At 38.7% G+C, this 23,009-nt stretch overlaps 1 protein-coding gene across 4 annotated transcripts in view; it reads right to left on the bottom strand.

Moving 5' to 3' along the window:
• Positions 1 to 4,840: 4,840 nt before the first annotated feature.
• Positions 4,841 to 23,009, bottom strand: part of LOC114658069 (fatty acyl-CoA hydrolase precursor, medium chain-like) — a 169,105-nt gene continuing 150,936 nt past the window's right edge. The window contains exons 9-13 of one of the 4 annotated variants that reach the window (XM_051931463.1): positions 22,603 to 22,677; positions 18,929 to 19,076; positions 10,217 to 10,366; positions 9,255 to 9,327; positions 4,841 to 5,767 (exon numbers count right to left, since the gene is read on the bottom strand). In XM_051931463.1, coding sequence (XP_051787423.1) covers positions 5,581 to 5,767; positions 9,255 to 9,327; positions 10,217 to 10,366; positions 18,929 to 19,076; positions 22,603 to 22,677 — 633 coding nt within the window. In that variant the 3' untranslated portion in view covers positions 4,841 to 5,580. Of the gene's footprint in view, positions 5,768 to 9,254; positions 9,328 to 10,216; positions 10,367 to 18,928; positions 19,077 to 22,596; positions 22,678 to 23,009 lie in introns of all 4 variants that reach the window. The other 3 variants (XM_028810100.2, XM_051931461.1, XM_051931462.1) reach the window with 3 other exon arrangements.

A 23,009-nucleotide genomic window follows, 5' to 3' on the forward strand; every position in this document is an offset into this window, starting at 1 on the left:
GTTTCCCACCCACAATTACAGCAGCGCAGGTGAGCAGAGAGCTGAAGAAACTTCGTGCCAGCAAAGCAGCGGGTCCAGGTGGAGTATCGCTACGACTGCTGAAGGTCTGTGCGTCGGAGCTGGGGGGTCCTCTACAGCGCATCTTCAACCTGAGCCTGGAACAGGGGAGAGTCCCGAGGCTTTGGAAAACATCTTGCATCACCAAAGTCCCAAAGGTATCACGTTCTAGTGAGCTGAACGACTTCCGGCCTGTCGCTCTGACGTCACATGTGATGAAGACCATGGAGAGGCTGCTGCTTCACCACCTGAGGTCACAGGTCCAACACACCCTCAACCCTCTGCAGTTCGCATACCAGAAGGTGGGAGCGGAGGATGCCATCATCTATATGCTACACCGATCCCTCTCCCACTTGGACAGAGGCAGTGGTACTGTAAGAATTATGTTTCTAGACTTCTCTAGCACCTTCAACACCATCCAACCTCTGCTCCTTAGGGACAAGCTGACAGAGATGGGAGTAGATTCATACCTAGTGGCATGGATCGTGGACTATCTTACAAACAGACCTCAGTATGTGCGTCTCGGGAACTGCAGGTCTGATATTGTGGTCAGCAACACAGGAGCGCCACAGGGGACTGTACTTTCTTTGGTCCTGTTCAGCCTATATACATCAGACATCCAATACAACAGGAGGAGGAGTATAGGAACCTAATCAAGGCCTTTGTTTATTGGTGCGACTCAAACCACCTACAACTGAACACCAGCAAAACCAAGTAGCTGGTGGTGGATTTTAGGAGGCCCAGGCCCCTCATGGATCCCGTGATCATCAAAGGTGACTGTGTGCAGAGGGTGCAGACCTATAAATACCTGGGAGTGCAGCTGGATGATAAATTGGACTGGACTGCCAATACTGATTCTCTGTGCAAGAGAGGACAGAGCCGGCTATACTTCTGTAGAAGACTGGCATCCTTCAACATCTGCAATAAGATGCTGCGGATGTTCTATCAGACGGTTGTGACGAGCGCCCTCTTCTAAGCGGAGGTGTGCTGGGGAGGAAACATTAAGAAGAAGGACGCCTCACACCTGGACAAACTGGTGCGGAAAGCAGGCTCTATTGTAGGCATGGAGCTGGACAGTTTGACATCTGTGGCAGAGCGACGGGCGCTGAGCAGGCTCCTGTCAATCTTAGAGAATCCACTGCATCCACTGAACAGTATCATCTTCAAACAGAGGAGCAGCTTCAGCGACAGACTGCTGTCACTGTCCTTCTCCACTGACAGACTGAGGAGATCGTTCCTCCCCCAAACTATGCGACTCTTCAATTCCACCCAGGGGGGTAAACGTTAACATTATTCAAAGTTATTTTCTGTTTTTACCTACGTTTTTATTACTCTTTAATTTAATATTGTTTCTTTATCATTATGCTGCGCTGGAGTATGTGAATTTCCCCTTGGGATTAATAAAGTATCTATCTATCTATCTATCTATCTATCTATCTATCTATCTATCTATCTATCTATCTATCTATCTATCTATCTATCTATCTATCTATCTATCTATCTATCTATCTATCTATCTATTAAACCACACTATTTACTGTATATATTTTAATTAAATCAATAGGAGTAGTTGTAATATTACTATTTTCATGTGTGCAGAATATTATAAAATTCTTACTCGTATGTCAGACCACCATGAACATATCACCATGCTACTCATAAAAAAGAATACCAAAACACGTAACTTAATTTTAATTAATAGAAAACAAATCAATTACCTGACTGGCCTGTTTATTCTCATTTTGCTAGGACACATTATGACAAAGACAAACTCCCAACAACAGCTTATTTGCATATTAGAAAACTGGATATTGATTAAGAGAGTACTAATAGTAAATAACATGTTAATATGGCACAACACAGCCTTGCTTACCCTTTGTGTGCCTCACTCTACATGGCTGACACTGTTCCCGCTGTCAGGTCTTACCCTACTTTTTAACAAAGCAACATAACTACTCCTTCATCTGTACCCTTGTGTTCTTTCTCTTCTGTGCAAATGTCTACTGTTGGCTCGGCAAGTGCTGTCCTTCTCTTACTGACTTCACCTACATCTGCCAGGAAGTAGACATTTATACCCCTATCTAGGTGTTAGATTTCATATTACTGCTTTTGGGACTATTTTAAAGAGTACACAGGGGAATGATATGGGTATCACTTATCCATCTTCCATTTCTGCTCTCAGACCCAAGGAAGATGACCTTGATTTAGAGCAGTGATCATGCCTCTTCAGTCTTCCAGTTCAAAGGCTTGGTGCAACCTAAAGTTCTTGTCATTCTTTGTTCCAATGCACAGGAAGGCACAGTGGTGTTGTTCTACACAGTTATTTTTTCTCTAAAAACAAAAAACCCATATTATTGACAATTAAGTGGGGTTACCCCAGCTCTATAATGTAGTTTTTGCTTACTTTATTTGACTTAACTGGGTATTTGATCACCATGAGACAGCAGAGACGCAAATGAAGAAGAAGAAGAAGCCGTGGCAATGCCAGTATTGGGCCCGTGGCAATGCCAGTATTGGGCCCAGGCATATGTTCACCCACTTTCCTCATTGGCCAACCCTATAGCTTAGCATTTTCATTTTTTTCCTCAAATGAAAATTTGCTTATACTGAATATGGGCATTTCAATGCACATCTGTCTTCATTAAAATATTAGTTGATTTATGATTTACACGGCAACATCACCAGTGTTAACTTTATCACTAGAGAAGTTCATTAAACTCGTAAAAAACTATTTGGAAAGAGCATATAGATGGTGATTATAAAGCTTACGTCTGCATAACTAGGTTTATAAATGAAGACTGACTTAGATTATTGCCAATCACAGTTACACAAAGCACATAACTTTAACAGGGGCTATTTATCAACTACTGAAGTTACTTTAGCACCCCCTGTGAGCGTCACTGAATCGATATGTATTGTTAATGACCCGATAGCAAGGAAGACTTTCTTTATTGTAGGCCCAGCTGGATGCTAAATCACCATCTCGAACTCCCGTTGTATAGCTATAGGAGATGCCACTCTTCAGCAGTGCAGACCCAGTCACTTAATCTCTCTTTCACAGACGCTCTTCAAGGGTTCACTCCAGGTAGCTGTGCTGGTCCCCTTTTATGTCACTGATCGGTCACAACTCTGCCCCCTTCCTCAGCTGTTGTACGAACCTTACCTGTGTAGTTTCCTCGGAAATCCGGCATTACACTATGCTCCACTGAAAAGAGTCATTTAAAAAGAACAAATCATTTGCAAATCACCCATCATTAACGCTTGATGCTCGGCTTTGTCTTGTTCTAGAACAGGGGTCCTCAATCACGGTCCTGGAGGGCCGCAGTGGCTACAGGTTTTCATTCTAGCCAGTGTCCTGATTAGAACTCAGTCCTTGCTGATAATGAAAGTTGATGTTTAACTCTATGCCTTGTTAGTGTCTTCATTCATCAAAGACAAATTTTAGTTACTTTGTAGATCAGAGGTCCTCAATTACAGTCCTGGAGGTCTGCTATGGCTGCAGGGTTTCACTTGAACCAATTTCTTAATTAGAACCCTTTTATTTACTACTAAAACAAAATGTTTTTTGGGCTTAATTTTAGTTTTCTTGCTTGTTACCATTCAGAACCCTTAATTGCCTATTCTAGATTTTAGCAGCTGCATTTAAGTTTTAATTGTTTTCTTAATCAGACATTAGTTAATAATGAGATGCAATAAACCAACAGCTCTCCAGCTAACGCGCTTACCATGAAGTATCTGTGATAACAATGTTTAGAAATGAATGAGAGGGGAATTGGAAGGACGGTTAAGTTTAAATCTATTCTATCCACAAAACACATGGATAATGTTCCCACAGAAGGAAACTCTACAGTGCAATTCAAATTGCTCTTGGATGAATGCAAGCATTAACAAGCTAAATTGTTCAACACTGAGTTTCATTATCAGCAAGGATTGCTTTCTAATTAGGAAACTAGTTGGAATAAAAACCTGCAGCCACTGTGGCCATCCAGGACTGTGATTGAGGACCCCTGCTCTACCTTGTTAGTTTAACTTTGACTACAATTAACATTGGGATTTGGTTATTTTGGTTTTGGTTTATTTTCCCAGTTTTGACCTTGGTCTGTTTTCCGACAAACATCAATATTTCATATTTTTATTTTCTTTCTGTCCTTTCTAATGCAGAAGTATAACGTGAGGACTGTTGAGATACTTGAAATCCATCCATCCATCCATTTTCCAACCCCCTGTATCCAAACACAGGGTCACGGGGGTCTGCTGGAGCCAATCCCAGCCAACACAGGGCATAAGGCTGGAACCAATCCCGGGCAGGATGCCAACCCACCGCAGGACTACTTGAAATCCTTTCCCCTATTTAAAACACATACAAGTGGAATGATGTAACTGAAATATTTTTCTTATGTGGTGTAACATATTGACATTTTGCCCATTAGGATATTGTGTCAACTTTGGTCCAATATAAAGGGAAAATTGCTGAACTGAACAGAATACTTAATTTTACAAAATATGAAGAATGAACGAAATACCCAGGGGTTTAGGAGTTGGTATTGCCTCTTATCACTGTCACCTGAAAGTTTTTTATTTCCCTCTGTTCCAATATGCTGTCTTGCCAATTTGCTTCATAGCCAGTATTTAAAAGTAAATGTTGCAATGTTAGCTTAAGAAAAAAAATTCTTTACACATCTCCCTTTATATACTGTTTGTTGGGTATTGCAGCCTGTGTTTGGAGCCTAATTGTTTTTATAAGCAGAGTATTGTGCTAAGAAAAGAGCATTAAACATTAATAAAAATTCTTTCAATTAATAGACACTATTTAATTGTAAAAATAAACAAATTCTTCAGAGTATTGCTAAACAGGGGGGCATCTTTTATGCACTTTTTTGATAAATGGGGGAATTATTGTGAAATGGAAATGACAGTGTTTTTGGAAGACATTTTACTTCAGTTGTCAAGTTAACATTTTTTGTGTCAGTAACCCCTACCTTAATTGTTTTATTTACAAAGCCAGCATACCCTTTGGACAACAGTGCCTTTTTTCATAATGCATATTTCTTTATTGCAACCCAGTCCCATTCTGTTATCAGCCTCCGTTCAATCTGTAGCCTTTTACCTGGGATGTTCAGTTATATATTTTTTTTTATTTTAGATGCCTTAAACTTTTTAATTCATGCATAACTACAATATGTGACTGGCTGGAGACATTTTCTGAGAACTAGACTGAGCAAGCTAGAATCTGACATTAGCATACTCATTCTGCTGAAGGCCTTAGTACCAAGGCATACAGAATGAAAATAACTATGAATAGCAGAAACATGATAGACAATAAAAATTTAGTCTGTTTTAAAATCCCAAATGTAATAAAAATTATACTTTCAAAAAGTTACTATATGAAAATTGCATTTGTAACTTTTTTGAAATGTAATAAAAATTATACTTTCAAAATGTTACTATATGAAAATTGCATTTTTAACTTTTTTTCTCTCCCAATATTTAGTGATATCGAAGTGCACCCTGCTTTTCTCTTCATTAAAGATCCATGTGAACTTCGGTGTTTTTCTTGTGTTCTTTCATTAATTCAGGCAGTTTTTCTATCAAGAAAGTCATTTTTTCTTTCTTCAGTCCTCTTCCGCTACTCTGTTTTAAGTTGAGAGCCATGTACTGTTCACCATCATTATACAGTGGCCATGATTCCAGCCCATCTCCATTAGGATTCCTGCACATTCAAAGAGAAGCATTTTTGCGTCATGAGTAACTCTATATAGTATTATAGAACATCTTACTTTACATCTACAATGTCCACAGTAGTACAGACCCATTTGTGTAAAATGTAACTAAAAACAGAATGCAATGATTTGCAAATTATTTAAACCCATATTTATTTGAAAATAGAACAAAGACAACTTATCAGATATTGACACTTAGTACTTTCATAATCTCTAACCTGCTCTGCATGTGGTATCGCGCCCACGTTTTTGAACCTCTTTACGACGTTCTACTTTGTCTTCTACTCTTTGTCTTTTATTTCCAACCCCGCTAGGAGCTGAGAGTGCAGGAACTGTGTCTGACTATAGCATTCACACGAATGAAAAGTGATTGGACCATGGGCATGGTTGTAAATGTTTGAGAGGAGTGCGGGACTTGAAAAAAATCTCTTGGCAAAAAGTCTTGTCTTGTGGGATCTGAAATTATCTCTCGCCGGAGTTGAAATTATCTCTGAGAAAGTCTCGTCCCAGGATTTCCTTTTATAATAGAGATAAATATATGCTCATTTTGAAATTGATACCAGCAACACTTTTCAAAAAAGTTGTGACGGGGCAACAAAAGACTGGACAAGCTGTATAATGCTAAAATAAAACACCTGGTGGAACATCTCACAACTGTTGAGCAGCTAAAATCCTATAACCAGTTGGAACTGTACAACATTTGACTTTCAACACAACAGCAATTGGTCTCCTCAGTTCCCAAATGTTTACAGAGTGTTGCTAAAAGTGGTAAACAGGCCCCTGTCCTAACTTTTTTAAAAATGTGCTGCTAGCATTAAATTCAAAATGAGCATTTATTTCTCAAAAACAGTAAATTAATACATTTCTCAGTTTCAATATCTGATATGCTGTCTTAGTTCTATTTTCAATGGATTTAAATGACTTGCAAATCATTGTACTCAGTTTTTATTTACATTTTACATAGCGTCACAACTTTTGTGGGAACAGAGTTGTATGCTTTAATTTAAAACTGGCAATTTTAAATAAAAAAAGATCCCCAATCCACACTAGCGTTTTCACAGCATTTACAAAAGTATCTTCACTCACACTAGAATGGCCGAAAATACAGGGTGTTTGTAATTTGTGGGGCCCCCGAGTTATAATGTATTACTGTCTTAATAATGATGCAATCCAAACGAAATAAAGATCACAGTATTCCTGGACAAATGTACAAACAAGTGAGTCTTCTGTCGAGACTGTTGGCAGGCAGCAGGACATCAGTGTTTGTCTGCCCGACTGTCACCTACAGCGAGCTCCTGTGTACACAAAGTTAATGCATTGGCAGTTCCCCTCTAAATTTAGTACAGGGAAGGATGGCATACACAGAATGTGATTGGATTGTTTACACATCTATCAAGGTATGCACTGTATTTATTTAGTTTCTATCACTTCATTATTATGTGAGTAGCAGATCATAACTCTGGGCCCATTAGAATCTCCCTGTACATATGATTTAGCCATTTGGTTATACTGGGCATGCACACAACAAATCCTTAAAAGGAAGGTAATCGTTCCAGCCATGAGATTATCGCAAAACTGGTAAATTATTTGCCTTTTGTGTCAATGAACTGTACATCGTACAAATTAGATGCATACAGGAATGCAACACGCAAAGCATGTAAAGCACCTTCCATGTGTCTGTGATGTTGGAATATGCTTTTCTTCCATGAAGGGTGACCAGTCAGGGAATGAGATACCGTAATGAGCAGAATTCACTCAGGGTGAGGTATGTAATAAGCACAAACAAATCAGAACGAGATTAAAGTGTGCATTTTCATCCATCCACACTCCAACACTGAGCCACAATTTTTATAAGAGTACGGCTCTGAAGGGCATTTTCAAAAGTCTCTGTTTTGGAGGTTTAAAACACCTGGGTTGTGTGGACAAAAGGCAAAAACAGAGACTAATATCCACATTTTCAAACAAAAATGTGTTAGTGTTGGACATAGCCCAAGTTATTTGTCCTTTACTCAATTGACTGGTTTAAGGTAGAACACTGTAGATGTTTAAGATTCTTACAGTATACAACAATAAAGTGAAGCAAGTTATGCAAGGCAAACGTCAGGGGATGGATTTAGTGTTAGGCAACCTGGACATGTTAATGCTTGGTAATGGAAACGTGATCTCCAGACATGGAACATAACTTCTTAGCATTAGCTCTTTAGCCAAACTTGTCACTTGTCTCTTCAAAGTGATCACTGTCTCTCTTATCTGTCTCCTCTGCACTCTTGTTCCACCATAGGAGAACCACAAACTGGTTTCTGTACAGATGGGGTTTGCACTGGTGGATAACAAGTGCCTCTATGAAACTTTTAAGTGCAGTGAAGAAAGTATTGACGACGTGTATGTGTCTAACAACTACTGTATAAATAGTACTCTGCCTTCACACAGACAGTGGGCTTGGTACCCTAAACGATACTGCCACTGATTCTCCAATTTTAATTACAATTTTTGAGGTCATTTGAAAAATGATATAGCTGCCTAGAGGGGTGTTGCTGGGAGAAATGGCCTACTTAATTCAGTTTGGAAAGCTAAATCACTGTTGAACTTTTGTGCTAGGTATTAAATGTCTGTGATAACATATCTAAACGTAAGTGCAGTTGGAGTCATACTAATACCATCGGTTAATGATCAACTTTGTAGTTGTGCTATATGATTTGATGCCATTTATTCTGAACATTTAGGTTAAGGCAGGTGCTGAGCTAGAACAACCTTTCGAAAAAAGATGAAGTGAGAAGCCACTGTCATGAGCATAATGCCACATAAACATACATGTCTTTCATGCCCAGATGAAGGAACTGGATATCTGGACATCTTTGTAATTGGTTTCTTTGGTGTCCTTCATAGTTATCTTCTGAACATTGACTTTATGTTTGTATTGTAGTTAAATATTAGCTTCTGTTTACAATTTACTTTAATGATAAAAAGTGTACGGACAATATCTTTGTTACATTGTTGTTCTGGTTAGTCAGAATAACATCAAAACAGAGATGCTCTATTGGTCAAAATAACTATTCTGTTATAATGAATTATTAATTTAACTCTGTAGCACCTCAGTAGTGGACGGGAGCAATGTCAGTTTGATGAGCAGAATGCAATCACTTGGCAGAATCATGCATGCCCACCTGTTATCCAATACCTGTTTATGTTTGTACTATTAAGCAAAGTGCTGACACCTATAGCCAACTTTACCTTTTTATGCAACTGCAAGAGGAGCTATGACAGAACTTGGGAACATGCAGTGGGGGACTGAAGGATCCGATGTCTAGTAGGAACAATCTGTCCCATTGTACATTGTGGATGTGAAGAGCAAGTGTGCAGTCCCCTGATAGTACAAGATAGAGGCCATCCATTTGGACAGTTTGTGGTGGGTGACCTTTAACTCCATTTAAAGCCATGAGATTTTTTATGTTGTTACAGAAAAAAGATTTTTCTTACCCATTTCGAGCAAAATTAGCCCAGTATGCCATAATTGTTCGACATAGTTGATTCTCTTCTTCAGTTAGATTACCTGTGACACATTTATTGTACATTATGTAGGATTGTTGTTTTTGTTATAGTTAATTAATTTATTTATGATAATGTTATGTTCAAATGAAATGATTAACAAAAACAAAATAAACTAACCAGAACAAAACAAAACAGTTCCTAGTATTTGGTCAGACTCACTCAATATACCCCATTACTACATTACTAAAACTTAATTTTACCATGTTAGACATTAATGACCACATTTATGTTCTCTGTAGTGAGCGGTTATAGCAAACGTCACTAGTGTTACTTGTCTGGTAGCCACATATGCACTAAATATACAAAACACTGAAAATTATTTAGTGACTAAGTAGAGTAAAATTCATATTTACATGACCGACCACATTTTGACAACATGATCAGTGAATATTACCAATCAAGTTTGGACTGTCCCTTGAAATATCTAGATATTTCTTACCCCCAAAAAGATTTTTAAAAATTACTGACATTTTTAGTAACATTTACCATAAATTATTATTATTTAGAGTAATAATTCATTAAAAAATCATTACATTCTAAAACTTACAACTTGCTTAATCCAATTTATGGTCACAGGGAGCTAGAGCCTATCCCAGCAGCACTGGATGCAAGGCAAAAAACAGCCCTAAACAGGACACCAGTGATCACAATAATCATAATTTTTGGCAATAGCATGTAATTAAAATTAATAATGATCAATTACATATTCAAACTTAGCAATGGTAAGACTTGCACTTACTGCTGCCACTATCATAAGGTCTCCCATATTAATAATTAAGTAATTAAATATTACAGTAATTTGCATTTTTACTATATTGACTCTAAACTTTGTCTATAGAACTTAAAGATATATTCTTTAAACCATGTACAGTGAAAAGGTTTCAAATTACCAAGCAGTTTAATGTGTCCATTCCAGAAGCAAGCACCAAAAACGAATCCAATGTCATCAGCATGATCAGATTTCACAAAACTGGGTCTTATATCTCCATACAAGCTTGGCCGATGCTGAAACTCATACAAGTATACTGGTGAACCAGCATCTTGGGAAAAAAGAGAGATAATGTTGTATGTTTTCTTCATCACTTATAACACTTTTTTGACTGTTTATTTGACAACAAATGATTTAACTTACATATGATCTTGGACATTCATATGCATAACACATATGCTTGGAGACAACCATGAGTGAATTTGGCTTAAAAGTGGATGGGAACAATAAGTCGTTTAATGACTGTGACATTTCCAAAAAAAATCCAATGCCCCATGAAAGTGGTGCTCAAAGTAAGTGTTAATATTTTAAGAAGCAAAGTGCAACCGTGTTCTTATTAACATGACTCGACCAACGGCAGGCCTATGGTTACACTTGCTAAGCCTTCCATGACTGAACAGTCTCCTAAAAAGGCCACAGTTAAACATGTAAATGCGTGTGCACAGGACATATTATATATGTTAAAAATAACCCTAACCGTTTGCAAGGGGAAAACATTATGCAAAACTAGGTAATCCTTCAGCATTTGAAGACTTTACTGAGTGAGCTAGTGGCAAAGTGAATGATGCATTCCAGCCAGTTAGATGTGGTCTGTGTTGCTCTCAGTTACAACAGTAAAATCAAAGACAATGTGCGACTGAAAGAATTGGCAGCTATATTTATGAAAAGATGAACTGTAAATTCAACATTAGAACACTGGGCTTTGGATCTGACACCCAATGAAAAGGAGGTGAAAAGAACTGCCGGGATGATAACAAGGAGCTACAGGAGATGCAGTTTTTGGTACTCAGTAAACCCAAAACAGGAAACGTACCTAACAAATCTGATACCATCAGAACCATGGACGAGGCTGCATAGCATTCAAGTTCTGACTGCACATCTAAATGAATAACTAAAGGAAATTAACATATTGTCTAACTGTAAATGCCAAACATGCCTTATCAGAAAGAAGACCACAATGATTCACTAAACTATGTGCTGTTGTTATGCTATAAAGTTATATGATAGTCAAAACGTCAGCAAGACATTAAAGCAGCCAGAAGACAAATGGATTTCTCATTGTGTGGGGCAAAGTACCTGCAGTGTTACTGCAAGGTGATGACGCTTAGAGATGATATGGAGCTTCCTGATTGACAGCAAACTCTCTAGCAGTGTCCTCTCTGTTAATAAGCTTTCTAGGGAGGCCTGTCCAGGGTCTTTACACCCAGTGGTACAAAGGTCAAGAGGTTAGAGTGTTCTAGTGGCAGAAGGTAATGGATGGGAAAGCACAGCCTACATGAGGTAGACCTCCATGTGGATGATAGGAGCTGAATGGAGTAGCTGAAATGCTGTGTATGGAAGAGTGGACGAGGAGGCAGAAGTAAGGAGTGTTGATGATTCATGCACAGGGAAAGTCATCATGAGGAGGCAGGCTGCTCAACTACGTAAATAATGATCTGGCTATCATCATTGTGGGTGGCAAGAATCTTTGTTGTTTAGAGTGGCATTCCCCATGCCCCCTAACAAAAAGAAGGCTTTCACTGGCATGCTAGGGTTTAGCAATCTGCCTGTTCTGTTATGTTGTTATAAATACACCTTACTGTCTGAGGTATCAAACTTGTATATCCTGTATGGTCTCTCTGCATATGTGTGTCTATCTCTTCCATCATTGTACTCATTACAATATATAAATTACAATATATTCATTAAGTATCAGTTAACTTATGTTACTGAGCTGTTGAATTGATAACAGCAATTTGTGCAGTTTTCAACATTGTGGTGTGCATAGCTGGTAACATCACTTCAAAGGAGGCCCACTGAATTGTGATGGGTGTCCTGTCCCACCTTCCAGAAATGACCATCTATGTGCTGCAGCCAGGTGTTACATGGGTGTCCCCTTGGCCTGGTCCAGCCCCTCTGGTCTTCAACAATGAGGGTCCTGTGAGCCAGATAACCCTTGGGGAATCGCACCACATGGCTGTAGTGCCATAACAGATGCTCCCTCACAATGCAGGTAATGCGGGACTCCATTAGCAACTGCTCATTCAATACACAAACCAACGGTACCCAAGGATTCTGTGAAAAGACACAATACTGAAGTAGTCCAGTCTTTGTCTCAGGTCACTAGATAGTGTCCAGTATATATAGAAAAACAGGAAGCACCAGGACTCTAAAAACTTGGACATTCATCCTTTTGCAAAGGTATCAGGAGCGCCACACATCCCTTTCCAGAGACCTCATAACCCCCCATTAATCTACTGACTTCATAGAAAGAGTCACCAGAGACATGAATGTTGCTGCAGAGGTAAGTAAGCCTCTCAATGCAGTCGGCACTCTCTCTGCAGACAGACACACTGTTAATGGCTGTGCCCAAGAGGTCATTAAAAGCCTGGATCTTATTTTTTATCCACTACACTCAAAAGCCAAGACACTCAGACTCCTCACTCAGTCTCTTGAGAACCCCGATTAGAGCCTCCATTGACTCTGTGAAGATCACAGCATCATTAGTAAAGTCAAGATCAGTGAGTCCTTCTTCACCAACAGATGCTCTACAGCCACTGGACCCCACAACCCTGCCCAACACCCAGTCAATGCAAGCATTGAACAAGGTAGGAGCAAGAACACACCTCTGACGATCCCCAGCATCAACTGGGAAAAATGCAGAGGTTCTGCTTCCTTTCTCCAAAGCACTCACAGTACTGGTGTACAGGAAAGGCCATGACATCCAGCAACTTTGGGGGAATCCTATGAAGTCTTAGGATGTTCCACAGGGCAGTTCAATCAGCTGAGAGAAATGCTTTATGAAAATCAACAAAGGCTGCAAAGAAACTCTGGCAATAATCGTGTTTGTGCTTGATGAGAACCCTCAGTGCCAGGATGCAGTCGATGGTAGGTGTAAAACCAGACTACTCCGATCGCTGGTAGGTAAGCAAATGATCACGGATCCTAATGAGGATGACCCTAGAAAGGACCTTACCTGGCACCGAGACCAATGTTATCCCCCTGTAGTTTCCGCAATCCAGACAACCACCCCTCCCTTTCCAGATAGGGACAAGAAGTCCCGTTTTTCCAGTCACTTGGGATGACGCCCACCTCCCATATTGAACAAATGATTGCTTGCAATGCCAGGAGGACAGCCTTACCACCAGCCTGGAGAAGTTCACCCCAAATACCACAGATCCCTGCAGCCTTCCCTACCTTCAGCTGGTTGACCAACTGTGTAATCTCAATGAGATTGGGTGATTCACAGCTAATTGGATGATCAGCCTAAAAAAAAAATGTTTAATGATCTTGCTTGAATTCAGAAAGCACAGCTGCCAAAAATGCTTCAAATGGGAAAAAATGTCAAAAAATCCTGTCTAGGAACCCAAAGGTCCAAGACAAAGCTTTATACAAATAGCTGGTTTATTTTAGCAAAAAGGCTGTGCAAGCCCCATAGCTCCAAAGAGCACAAACGAGATGCCTGAAAAGGTAAGGCAATAAACAGTAAACAAAGTCCCAACCCAGAATCCAAAAATCTTAGTCGAAAACAGAGCACAGGTTTAACAAATAATAAGAAAACAGTCCCAAAACAAAATCCAAAGAAGAAGTTGAAAAACAAAGCACAGAGTAGAAAATCCAGAAAAAAATCCCTACCTTAAATAGGGTGAAGGGCTGTTCCTGGTGGTGATTGGCATGTGGCCCCACCCCTTGGGGAGCCACCCACAAAACACAAGGATTATAACCTAGGCAACACCCCTTTCCCAACACACACACAGTAAAATGTACTAAAGAAACATTAATATAAATAAATGATACAAAATTAAACAAAATAGACAAGAAACACAACTATGAACACCATCCAGGGTGAAAATGCTGGCTGAAACATGACATTGTGGACTCAGAGATGTCCAATGTCCTAGCAGGAAGATCAGGAGGACCCGACTATGCCACCCAGTTTTATCAAGAATCTGGGAACTCTTGAAATTTAAAGATAATAGTATACAGGTTTATTTCAATCAGGTCATGAATAAACACAATGAAAGACATGGCAGTAATTTAAAAAAACAACAGTAACTTTTATTACACCAGACAATATAAAATCCACCAAGAAGATAAAAGTAGATAAGAGTTTAAAAATATCAGGACCGAAAACCTTTTAAAAAGAAAGCGCACAGTCAACACTCATTAGCCCATTGTGGCACTTCTTGTATGATTATGGGCTATACAAAAATAAATTGTATTGTATTGTAACACTCTAAAAGTCTGTTGAAACATAACAGTGCAGGATACAAACTTTGGTGGTGTGAAGTCCAAGTTGCACACTGTGTTAACACAATAACTAGTCTTCCAACTGTCTCCACTGAAACAATCTGTTCATCTTATGCTTATTTCCCAACAGAAGTCTTGCTATCTTGTCGAGTCCCTGTCGGCATCTCTCCCTTGTGGAGTGAGTGTTCTTTTTCACTTCTGGGTTACACATGTTGCTACAACTACCTAAGCACACCTCACTTCGTGTCCGCCAGCTTCAATCAGTCCTCTCATGAGTCTTCCCTCTTTTGTTGGACCTACAACCGGCAACTCTTTGGAGAAACTGTCTCTTCCTCTCTAGAGTTATGTGTCACTGTCTGTGTACCTTGTGTCTTGTCAGCCACATACTCTTGTCAGCCTGTAAATCTCTGCAATCTGTGTGAGCAATGCTATCTCCCTTGCTTCACACAGTCCTCTGGTCTTGCTCTGTCCCTTCTGCTTGCGCTCTTACTTTTCACATCATCCGACAACATTCCACTGCCCAGAAGTATATAAATGCTTCACTCCCTATCTAGATCAACATAACGATTAATTAAACAATGGTACATACCAATTTCCATTGCTTGACAATAGTGTAAACACATCTTCATTGGTTAAACAATAGTATTGTTGCCTGCTATCAAGAAGTACCTATACCACTGTATGCTCATTAGAAACCAATGTACCCAGAACACGTTAAATTTCAAAGGGAACAGGCAGTTCTGCACCACAATATTGCATGTTGATGAGATACCAATCAAAGCAGTCTGATCTTCAAAGGAAGTTACTCTTTTGCAAGACAAGTAAATAGCTATGTCCTGTTGACACACCCATCAGCAATAACCTGAAACAGAATTATTCAGGATATTTGCCTTTTCACTTACTGTAACATCCAAATCTCAAACAAAGGGTGCCTATTGCCCCTTCATCTATTAGCTTTTACATTCATTATTTACATGTTTTTTACCAAAGGGAAAGTGAGCAAAAATGTTCCCCTATGACAGAATCAACAAGCTAATTAAAAGGGCAGGCTCAGTTATTGGACAGACTTTCAGCTTGCTGGAGGTAATAGTTGTAGACAGAATTAAAACAATACTGAGTGCTATTATGAACAATGCAGCACATCCTCTATCTAACATAATAACACTGAGTACATTGAATTATTTAGCAGGAAGTTTGTCAAGAAATGCTACTGGGCTCCTTTATACCAAAAGCAGTATGCCTTTAAAATGCCTCTCTGTGGCTTTTTTATTGTTAGCCAAGTGAAAAGTATTATTTTTTTTAGTTTTTTGTCTTTTTATTCAATTCAGTGTGTATTTGAGAGAGGGGGTTATTGTTTGTTAAAATATAATATTTATTACAGAGCTTATGTCAAAAGCCAAATTTCCACTTCAGAAGAAATGAAGTGTGTGCTATCTATCTATCTATCTATCTATCTATCTATCTATCTATCTATCTATCTATCTATCTATCTATCTCGGTATCCCTAGGCCAGTAAAAAGACAGTAAAATGGCTCAGGATAATAGCATTCACAGGATAACAGAATGTCACAGGTGTTCAAGATTTTTACTGTCACTATGATGTCCCATTGTGATATTTAATTTTCGACAAGAAGAAGTAAGCTGTGAAGGATACGTAAAAATGGCATACATTAAATAGTCGGGGACAGAAAGGAACTCCTGTTAAAGTGCTGGAAGTCCCCCATTTTAGTAGGTAGTTGTGTGGAGCCATACCTCACCACAGAGGTATGAGAGTGTTACAGAGTTCTTCTAGTTGGACAACATTGGGGAAGAGGCTACCAATGAAACTCAAGGCTATATTACATACCCTTTTATTAGGATGGGTGTTGTGCTGTGGATGACTCCTTAATCTGTACTTTGGGACAATTTAATTGTAGTATCGTTGTAAATAAAGCAGATCTTTTTAAAAAGAAACATATTTTTCAGGTTACTGAAATCTTTGCCTGTATACCACATTTGCCTATAGCTTTGTTTTTGTTTGATGTTTGACTTCTGGAATTATGACTTTGCCTAGTGTTTAGTTATTGCTTGAATCCATTTTCAGACCTCTTGCCTGTTTTTGGGATATGGTTGCTTAACCTGTCCGTCATCCTCTGTATGACTATCTGCCTGTGGCCACTTGGGTTTTGCCTTTGTCATGAGGCATTGTAAGCATGCTAGTCTGACACATACCTCATAGTGTTACATGTCAAGTGCAGGGAATTTCAGTTAAGAAGGAAATGCATATTCTATTTTTAAGAGTGCATTTAATTATACAGACATAAGGACAATGCTACATGCAGTAGTATCAGATTCTTAATAAAATATAAACCACTAAATATTTGCTATAGCTAGATGATTTTGTCAGTAATAGGACATTCACAGTAAGTGTATGCAGGGATTTAACAATGGCAGATATTCTCTTCATAGCCATTTATGCTAGTTGTTGCTGAAATACATGTAGCTTACACCAGATATTGCACTGGCTAAGCACTAACTAATTCCAGAGAGTTCAAAGTCATCCATCCATTATCCAACCCACTATATCCTAACTACAGGGTCACGGGGGTCTGCTGGAGCCAATCCCAACCAACACAGGGCACATGGCAAGAAACAAACCCCGGGTAGGGCGCCAGCCCACCACAGGGTGCGCGCACACACATACACCAAGCCCACACTAGGGACAATTTGTAATAGCCAATGCACCTAACCTGCGTGTCTTTGGACTGTGGGAGGAAACCGGAGCACCCAGAGGAAACCCATGCAGACACTGGGAGAACATGCAAACTCCATGCAAGGAGGACCCGGGAAGCGCTATCCACTGCGCCACCTTGCCGCCCAAGTTCAAAGTCAGGCATTGCTAATCCTCTATTTTAAATCAATACAGCAGCAATTTTGTCTAGTAAGGATGAGAATATCATGGCATCCAGCTTCTGAAAGAGGTATATAAATAGCAATATGAGAACAACTTCAAATGAGCACATAAAAGATGTTCTTTTCAGAAAGATTTTGATTCATTTTCATTTACTTCCATTTTTTATAAACTTGTGATTTAAGACTTGTGCAAAACTGCAGCCAATCCCTCTTATATTAAAGAACTATCTGTCTAGAAGTGTTTCATCTCTGTAATTGAATCTACTCTAAAAATTGAGAGTACAGGTTTAGCTACAGGGAAAGCACACTTTCAGACAGATACTGGATTAATAAATACAGAATCAACTGTGGTTTCGCACAATTCTCATATCTCATGGTAGGAAAAACCTTTAGATCTGGTTATTTGCCAATTCTAGCATTTCACTGCCTGGCTGACTTTCCGGTCTTACAGGCTGTCCACAGAGCTTGTGGTGCCACACTTCTGCAGCTCGATAGCACTGAAGAAGACACCATTGAATTGTTTTAATTCCAGGATCTCACGACTGGAGTCAAATGAGTTGAAGAAGTTTATTATGTTTTCTGGATGCCTTTAATGATTCCAGTATTGTTCCTTCAAGTTCAAGAATAAAGTATGCTTAAATTGACTTTTCTGAGAGTTATTTGCGTAACTCTGAGCCTAATATGCAGCGATATGTATGGAAAAGGCTGATCTAAAATGTAATTTGTGAAAAAGCTTAAAATTTACAGTTTTTGAGTGTATATCCAAGTTCATAATAAATGTGTTTTGCAAATGCTGCTGGACTATAACAGGCCCTAATAATTGTGTAGCAAATTTTGAAAAGACCTTATTTTTCTGTGCTGACGATGTCAGGAATGTGATTGTTGATTGCTCCAGTATGCAAGAATGGGTCAAGGGAACACTGAGCAACTGTGCCACTGTGAAAAGCACAACTGACGACATTTACTAAAATTACGTTGTAGATCTGGGAGAGCCAGTAAACATATTGGTTAAAGAAAAAAATGTGATTAATTTAGATTCAATATGCAGAACAAAAACAGGTAGGTGATCATACACAAATAAGCAGATAGGAATTTCAACAAATCCTGAATACATTTCAAAAAAGGGAAATCTGAAGAAGGCGGCTAGACAAAATGCTAAATTCAAAGTCAAAGGTCACAAGTGAACTTAGAGATAGAGAACACACAAACTGGTAAATAACTGTAGGCTGTTCCAGTGATGTGAAACACAAAGCTCTAGCATAGGTCCATCTTAGCTGTCCTGGTTTAGGCCTGCTCTCCTAACATCAAAAATACTGCTTCATAATGAAGACTACCAGGCAACAGACGCAAACAGGGGTGGCCAGGGGTTAAAGACAGGTATAGGGAAAGAATAGGAGAAGAGAACTGGCCTATCCTTTACAGTGATGATAATAACACTGTCTATACAGGAATACTCTGATAATCCTTACATTTGACTCTTACTTTTACTTACCTCTGTGAGCATTAGCTGCAATAATAGTCGGCTTCACCATTAACATATCTCCACTTATTTCTGTGAGCAGGTCTCGAATTAATGTAGGATCAGTGATGTTGCCAACATATTCATTAAAAATATATTCATTTGCATTTTTAATTCCAGCCTGTAAAACACAGCATACTCTTAAAACAGTGCTAAGCAAACACCACAGTCTTCCACAAAAGTAAATCTGCCAAACAATGGGAGTGAATGTATAAAATGTAGGCAAACATTTCTATGTAGTCAATGATTGGTGGCAGTAGATCAGTCACTGTTGACTATTTCAAATTGTATTTTTAATCAAAGTTTTTAAAATGCAATCTGTATTGTTGTATAAGGCAGTACTTTTTATAAGGGAAAGCAATGCAAAAATATGGCAGCAGTGTGATTTAAATTTAATCTCTTAGTGCTGCTTCTGATAGCCAGTACCTTTAAAATTGTTGCATATGATGAAGCAAACAGGAGCAAATTTATGAATTAATTCGAAAGCTAAATCCCACCAACTAAAACAAGAAACTCATAGGACTCTTGTTATAAAAGTGGAGTTTTGGAGGTAACCTCAAAGGTAAAAGTGTTGACATAGCTTGCATCTTAGTTGCCATAGACCAACGGCTGTGTGTCACTTCTTCTATCATGGCTTCCACAGAGGATATGTCCTAATTGAGGAGTAATTCTTACATTAGTCCATTGTCTCAAAAGCCACCAACTTTCATAAAAAAGCAAATGTTATTATTTTTGTGAACATCTTTTATAGACGTATTTCACCAGATCATTCACTTAATGAGGAGAGTCAGTGTCATAGTCATTTTTAACAAAAACAAACTGGGTGTCTCTAGAGTTTTAACATCAGGTATAAACTTCCAACAACAAACAGCTTCTCTGAGTAGGTATGTGATCTTAGAAACCTACAAATTGTGTTTTTTGAATAGAGAATGTCTAAAAATATCTTACAACAGCTTGTCTACTTCATTTCTGAAGCAGAGTACAGGCAAGGCTAGATTAAGACTCTATGGGCTCTAGAGTGACCCGAAAAAAGGATCAAGACCCCCCTTGGAGATTTGAGTGAAATGTTATCTGTCCATTTCATTAAGCTATTGTGAGTCTAGAATTTTGGGTTTCAATCACTCAGTCATAGTCTGTGGAATCTGTACAGTCTGTCCATGTATGCATGGAGGAACGTCTGCAACACAAACACCTCTGTGTTAGGTTAACCACCAGTTCTAAATTGATCCTGTGTAACTGAGTGGATGTGTGCATTGAAGAGTGGAAACTAAAACATACCAATGGAGGGAGCATAGCCCTTCGCAGGAAGGTCCAAGGACAGAAGTGACCTATCCCTTCCTCTCACACCATTATTTTGGACATACAAAAGAATGTGAAAGGTTTTGTGTGTGAAGAAACAGACAGAGGTGTTTTGGACATGTGACATAAATGGCAAAGGATGATTGGGTGAATAGGTTCACCAAGGTGAAGTCCAGAGGTGTGAGATTATATGAAAAGAATGGGTCTTAGCCCAAAGGATACCCAGAACTGCAGTGATTGAAGGAAAAAGATTTGGGGTGCAACTGGGTAAACATGGAAAGTCGCTGTTGAACTACTGATAAAAAGAGACAGCCAGCCAGTAGCATCAGTTTGCTTACATTCCTTCAAAATGTGAGGAATTTTGCTTGCGAGATTTCACCAAGCATCCTAAAAAGTACTATAGTGCCAAAGACCTGACTTAAAGGATATTTTTCAAGTTGAAGTCATTTCTTTACAGTCGTGGTATATATTAATTTAACACATAAAACTGTGTTCTAAATTGAAGTGTTTTTGAATTTTTTTTTTAAAATATACCTTGTCTGCTTGTACAGCTACAATAAAAGTAACGGCTATATGGGTTCATAGGTGAATAAAAAAAATCTTAAAACTTACCAAATAAGTCTACTTTTGAAGCAACAAAGGTTTTAATTTAAGAAAATATTCCTTTCACATTTATGAGGTATCTTTGTGATAAGAAAAGGAAACAGATTCATGGAACTATTTTTCTCGATGTAAGATTACATTTTCTTGTCTTTTATCTGCTCATAGACTCCATCATGGGTGAAGTTATGACAACCCAACAAGCCCCCAGCGCCAAGCTATATTCTTCTTATAATGCTAATTTTGCCTCTGCAGTTCTGTTTTTTCAACAGTTATGTCCTGCCATCATACAATTATTTTTGCGTAAATGGTGCCTACCTTTTATTCATTACATTCTGTGCTGTGATTTTATATAGCCTACAGAACAAGATTCACAGTGAGTGGCAGTGCAGTGAAAAGAGCACATATGAGTTTCATTGCACTTTGTGTATTGTTCGGTGTCCTTGAGTGATTAGAAAGGTGCCTACAAATAAATAAAATGTATTATTATTATTATTAAATAACAATTAGTCTGTAAATACATGGGGAGAACATGCAAAACTCATGGAGACCCTGAGACAGGAATGACAGCTCTGAGCTATCTGCAGAAGCTGGCAGGAAAGAAGCTCCCCAAGCAGTGACAGCAGCAGCACCGAGGGTCAGGGGGCAAAAATGCAGAGTGCAGACACAGCACTTACTGAGCTTATAAACTATCACCTTGTTTGAAGGCTCTGTTGACCGTACCTCATGTGACAGATTACTAGTACAGTTCACATGTTTGGTAGAAAAAGGCCATCTGAGATTGTGCTCCTGATACATAGCTGCATAGGGTAGCCATGTGAAAGAGTGGCATACAGGGGGGTGAGCAGAATGAGGTGGGAATGCATGTCGCCACATGATGAAAGAGGCCTCCTGGTACAGTAAAAGAATATAAGCAATTGTAAATGTTCCTTTTTCAGTTATTACTGCCTCAATGTCTACAGAAAACAGACAGCAATTCACATCACGGTATCAATATTCAGTGTCAATAGCAGTGCTTGGTGCTGACTTTTTGAGGTAAATCCATGGCCCTGGCCCTGAAATATGCCACAGAAGATGATGAGCAACGGAGCAAAGCCTGCTTTTAAAATAGCTGAATCTCGCAACAATGGGTTGCTGTTTGCTTTTTTACCTTCTTTAAATTACATAGATACGCTGTTTTGCAATATGTGCGCAATCTGAAAACTTGGATCGATACTCAGTAACATTTTTCACTCAAAGAATTATTCAGTTTTAAGGTTTTTTTATTTACCAATGGACCCGTGTATCTATTAGCCCCATTGCAAGCTGCAAGAATGTCAAAGAATTTTAAAAATATAGAAAAAATGCTTCACTTTAGAACACAATTTTTTGTGGCAAATTAATACTGTATGTAGCATAATTGTGAAGAAATAACTGACTCGAAAAAAAAAAAGAACTTTAAGATGCAGTACTAATACATAACAGTATGGCTAGAATTATTCCATTATAGAGTCCCTTGTTTTAGCATCCATCACAGCAGTCTTACCAGCTGAACTCACATTATTGGATGGTTTTTTGATTACAGAAAGGAGCCAAATTGACTCACAGGAACACAGGGAGAACATATACACTATATCTAAGCAGACATCATTGCCATCCATTATAATGATTACATTTAGAATACAATGTGGCTAAAATAAAATGATTTACACATTATAGCTATTTCAATAGGAAACCTTTCTTGAATATACAAAATGACTCACTTCAGGTGGGAAAATTTTATTCAGGAGTGAAACTGCCACATCTTTCTCAATTCCCTCTTGCCAGCCAGGAGGAAAAAGGGTCTGCAAAAGAAATGAAAATTAGTTTATTCTTTAAGTGTTGTTGGTTGGGAGAGGACAATAAGTAGGCACAACATCCACAATGTATAAGAATGATATTTTCTTGAGCTGAGTCACTGGATGAATATCTGAATACCTGAAGTTATGTTACAATGTGATAAACAAGAACAGTTAACTAGAATAATGTGTAATTAATAGTTGGTGAAGGCAACTGTGAAAAGATGAGATGTACTACTGTACAAGGACTAAGGCAGATTGTTGTAAAGAAAGGTAAGCACTAAGTGTAAAAGCACAGGGGACAGAAGAAACATAAAAGGCTGGATAACAGAGTGTAG

This window comes from Erpetoichthys calabaricus, chromosome 9 (genome assembly GCF_900747795.2).
Source record: "Erpetoichthys calabaricus chromosome 9, fErpCal1.3, whole genome shotgun sequence".
In the NCBI taxonomy this organism is placed as follows: Eukaryota; Metazoa; Chordata; class Cladistia; order Polypteriformes; family Polypteridae; genus Erpetoichthys; species Erpetoichthys calabaricus.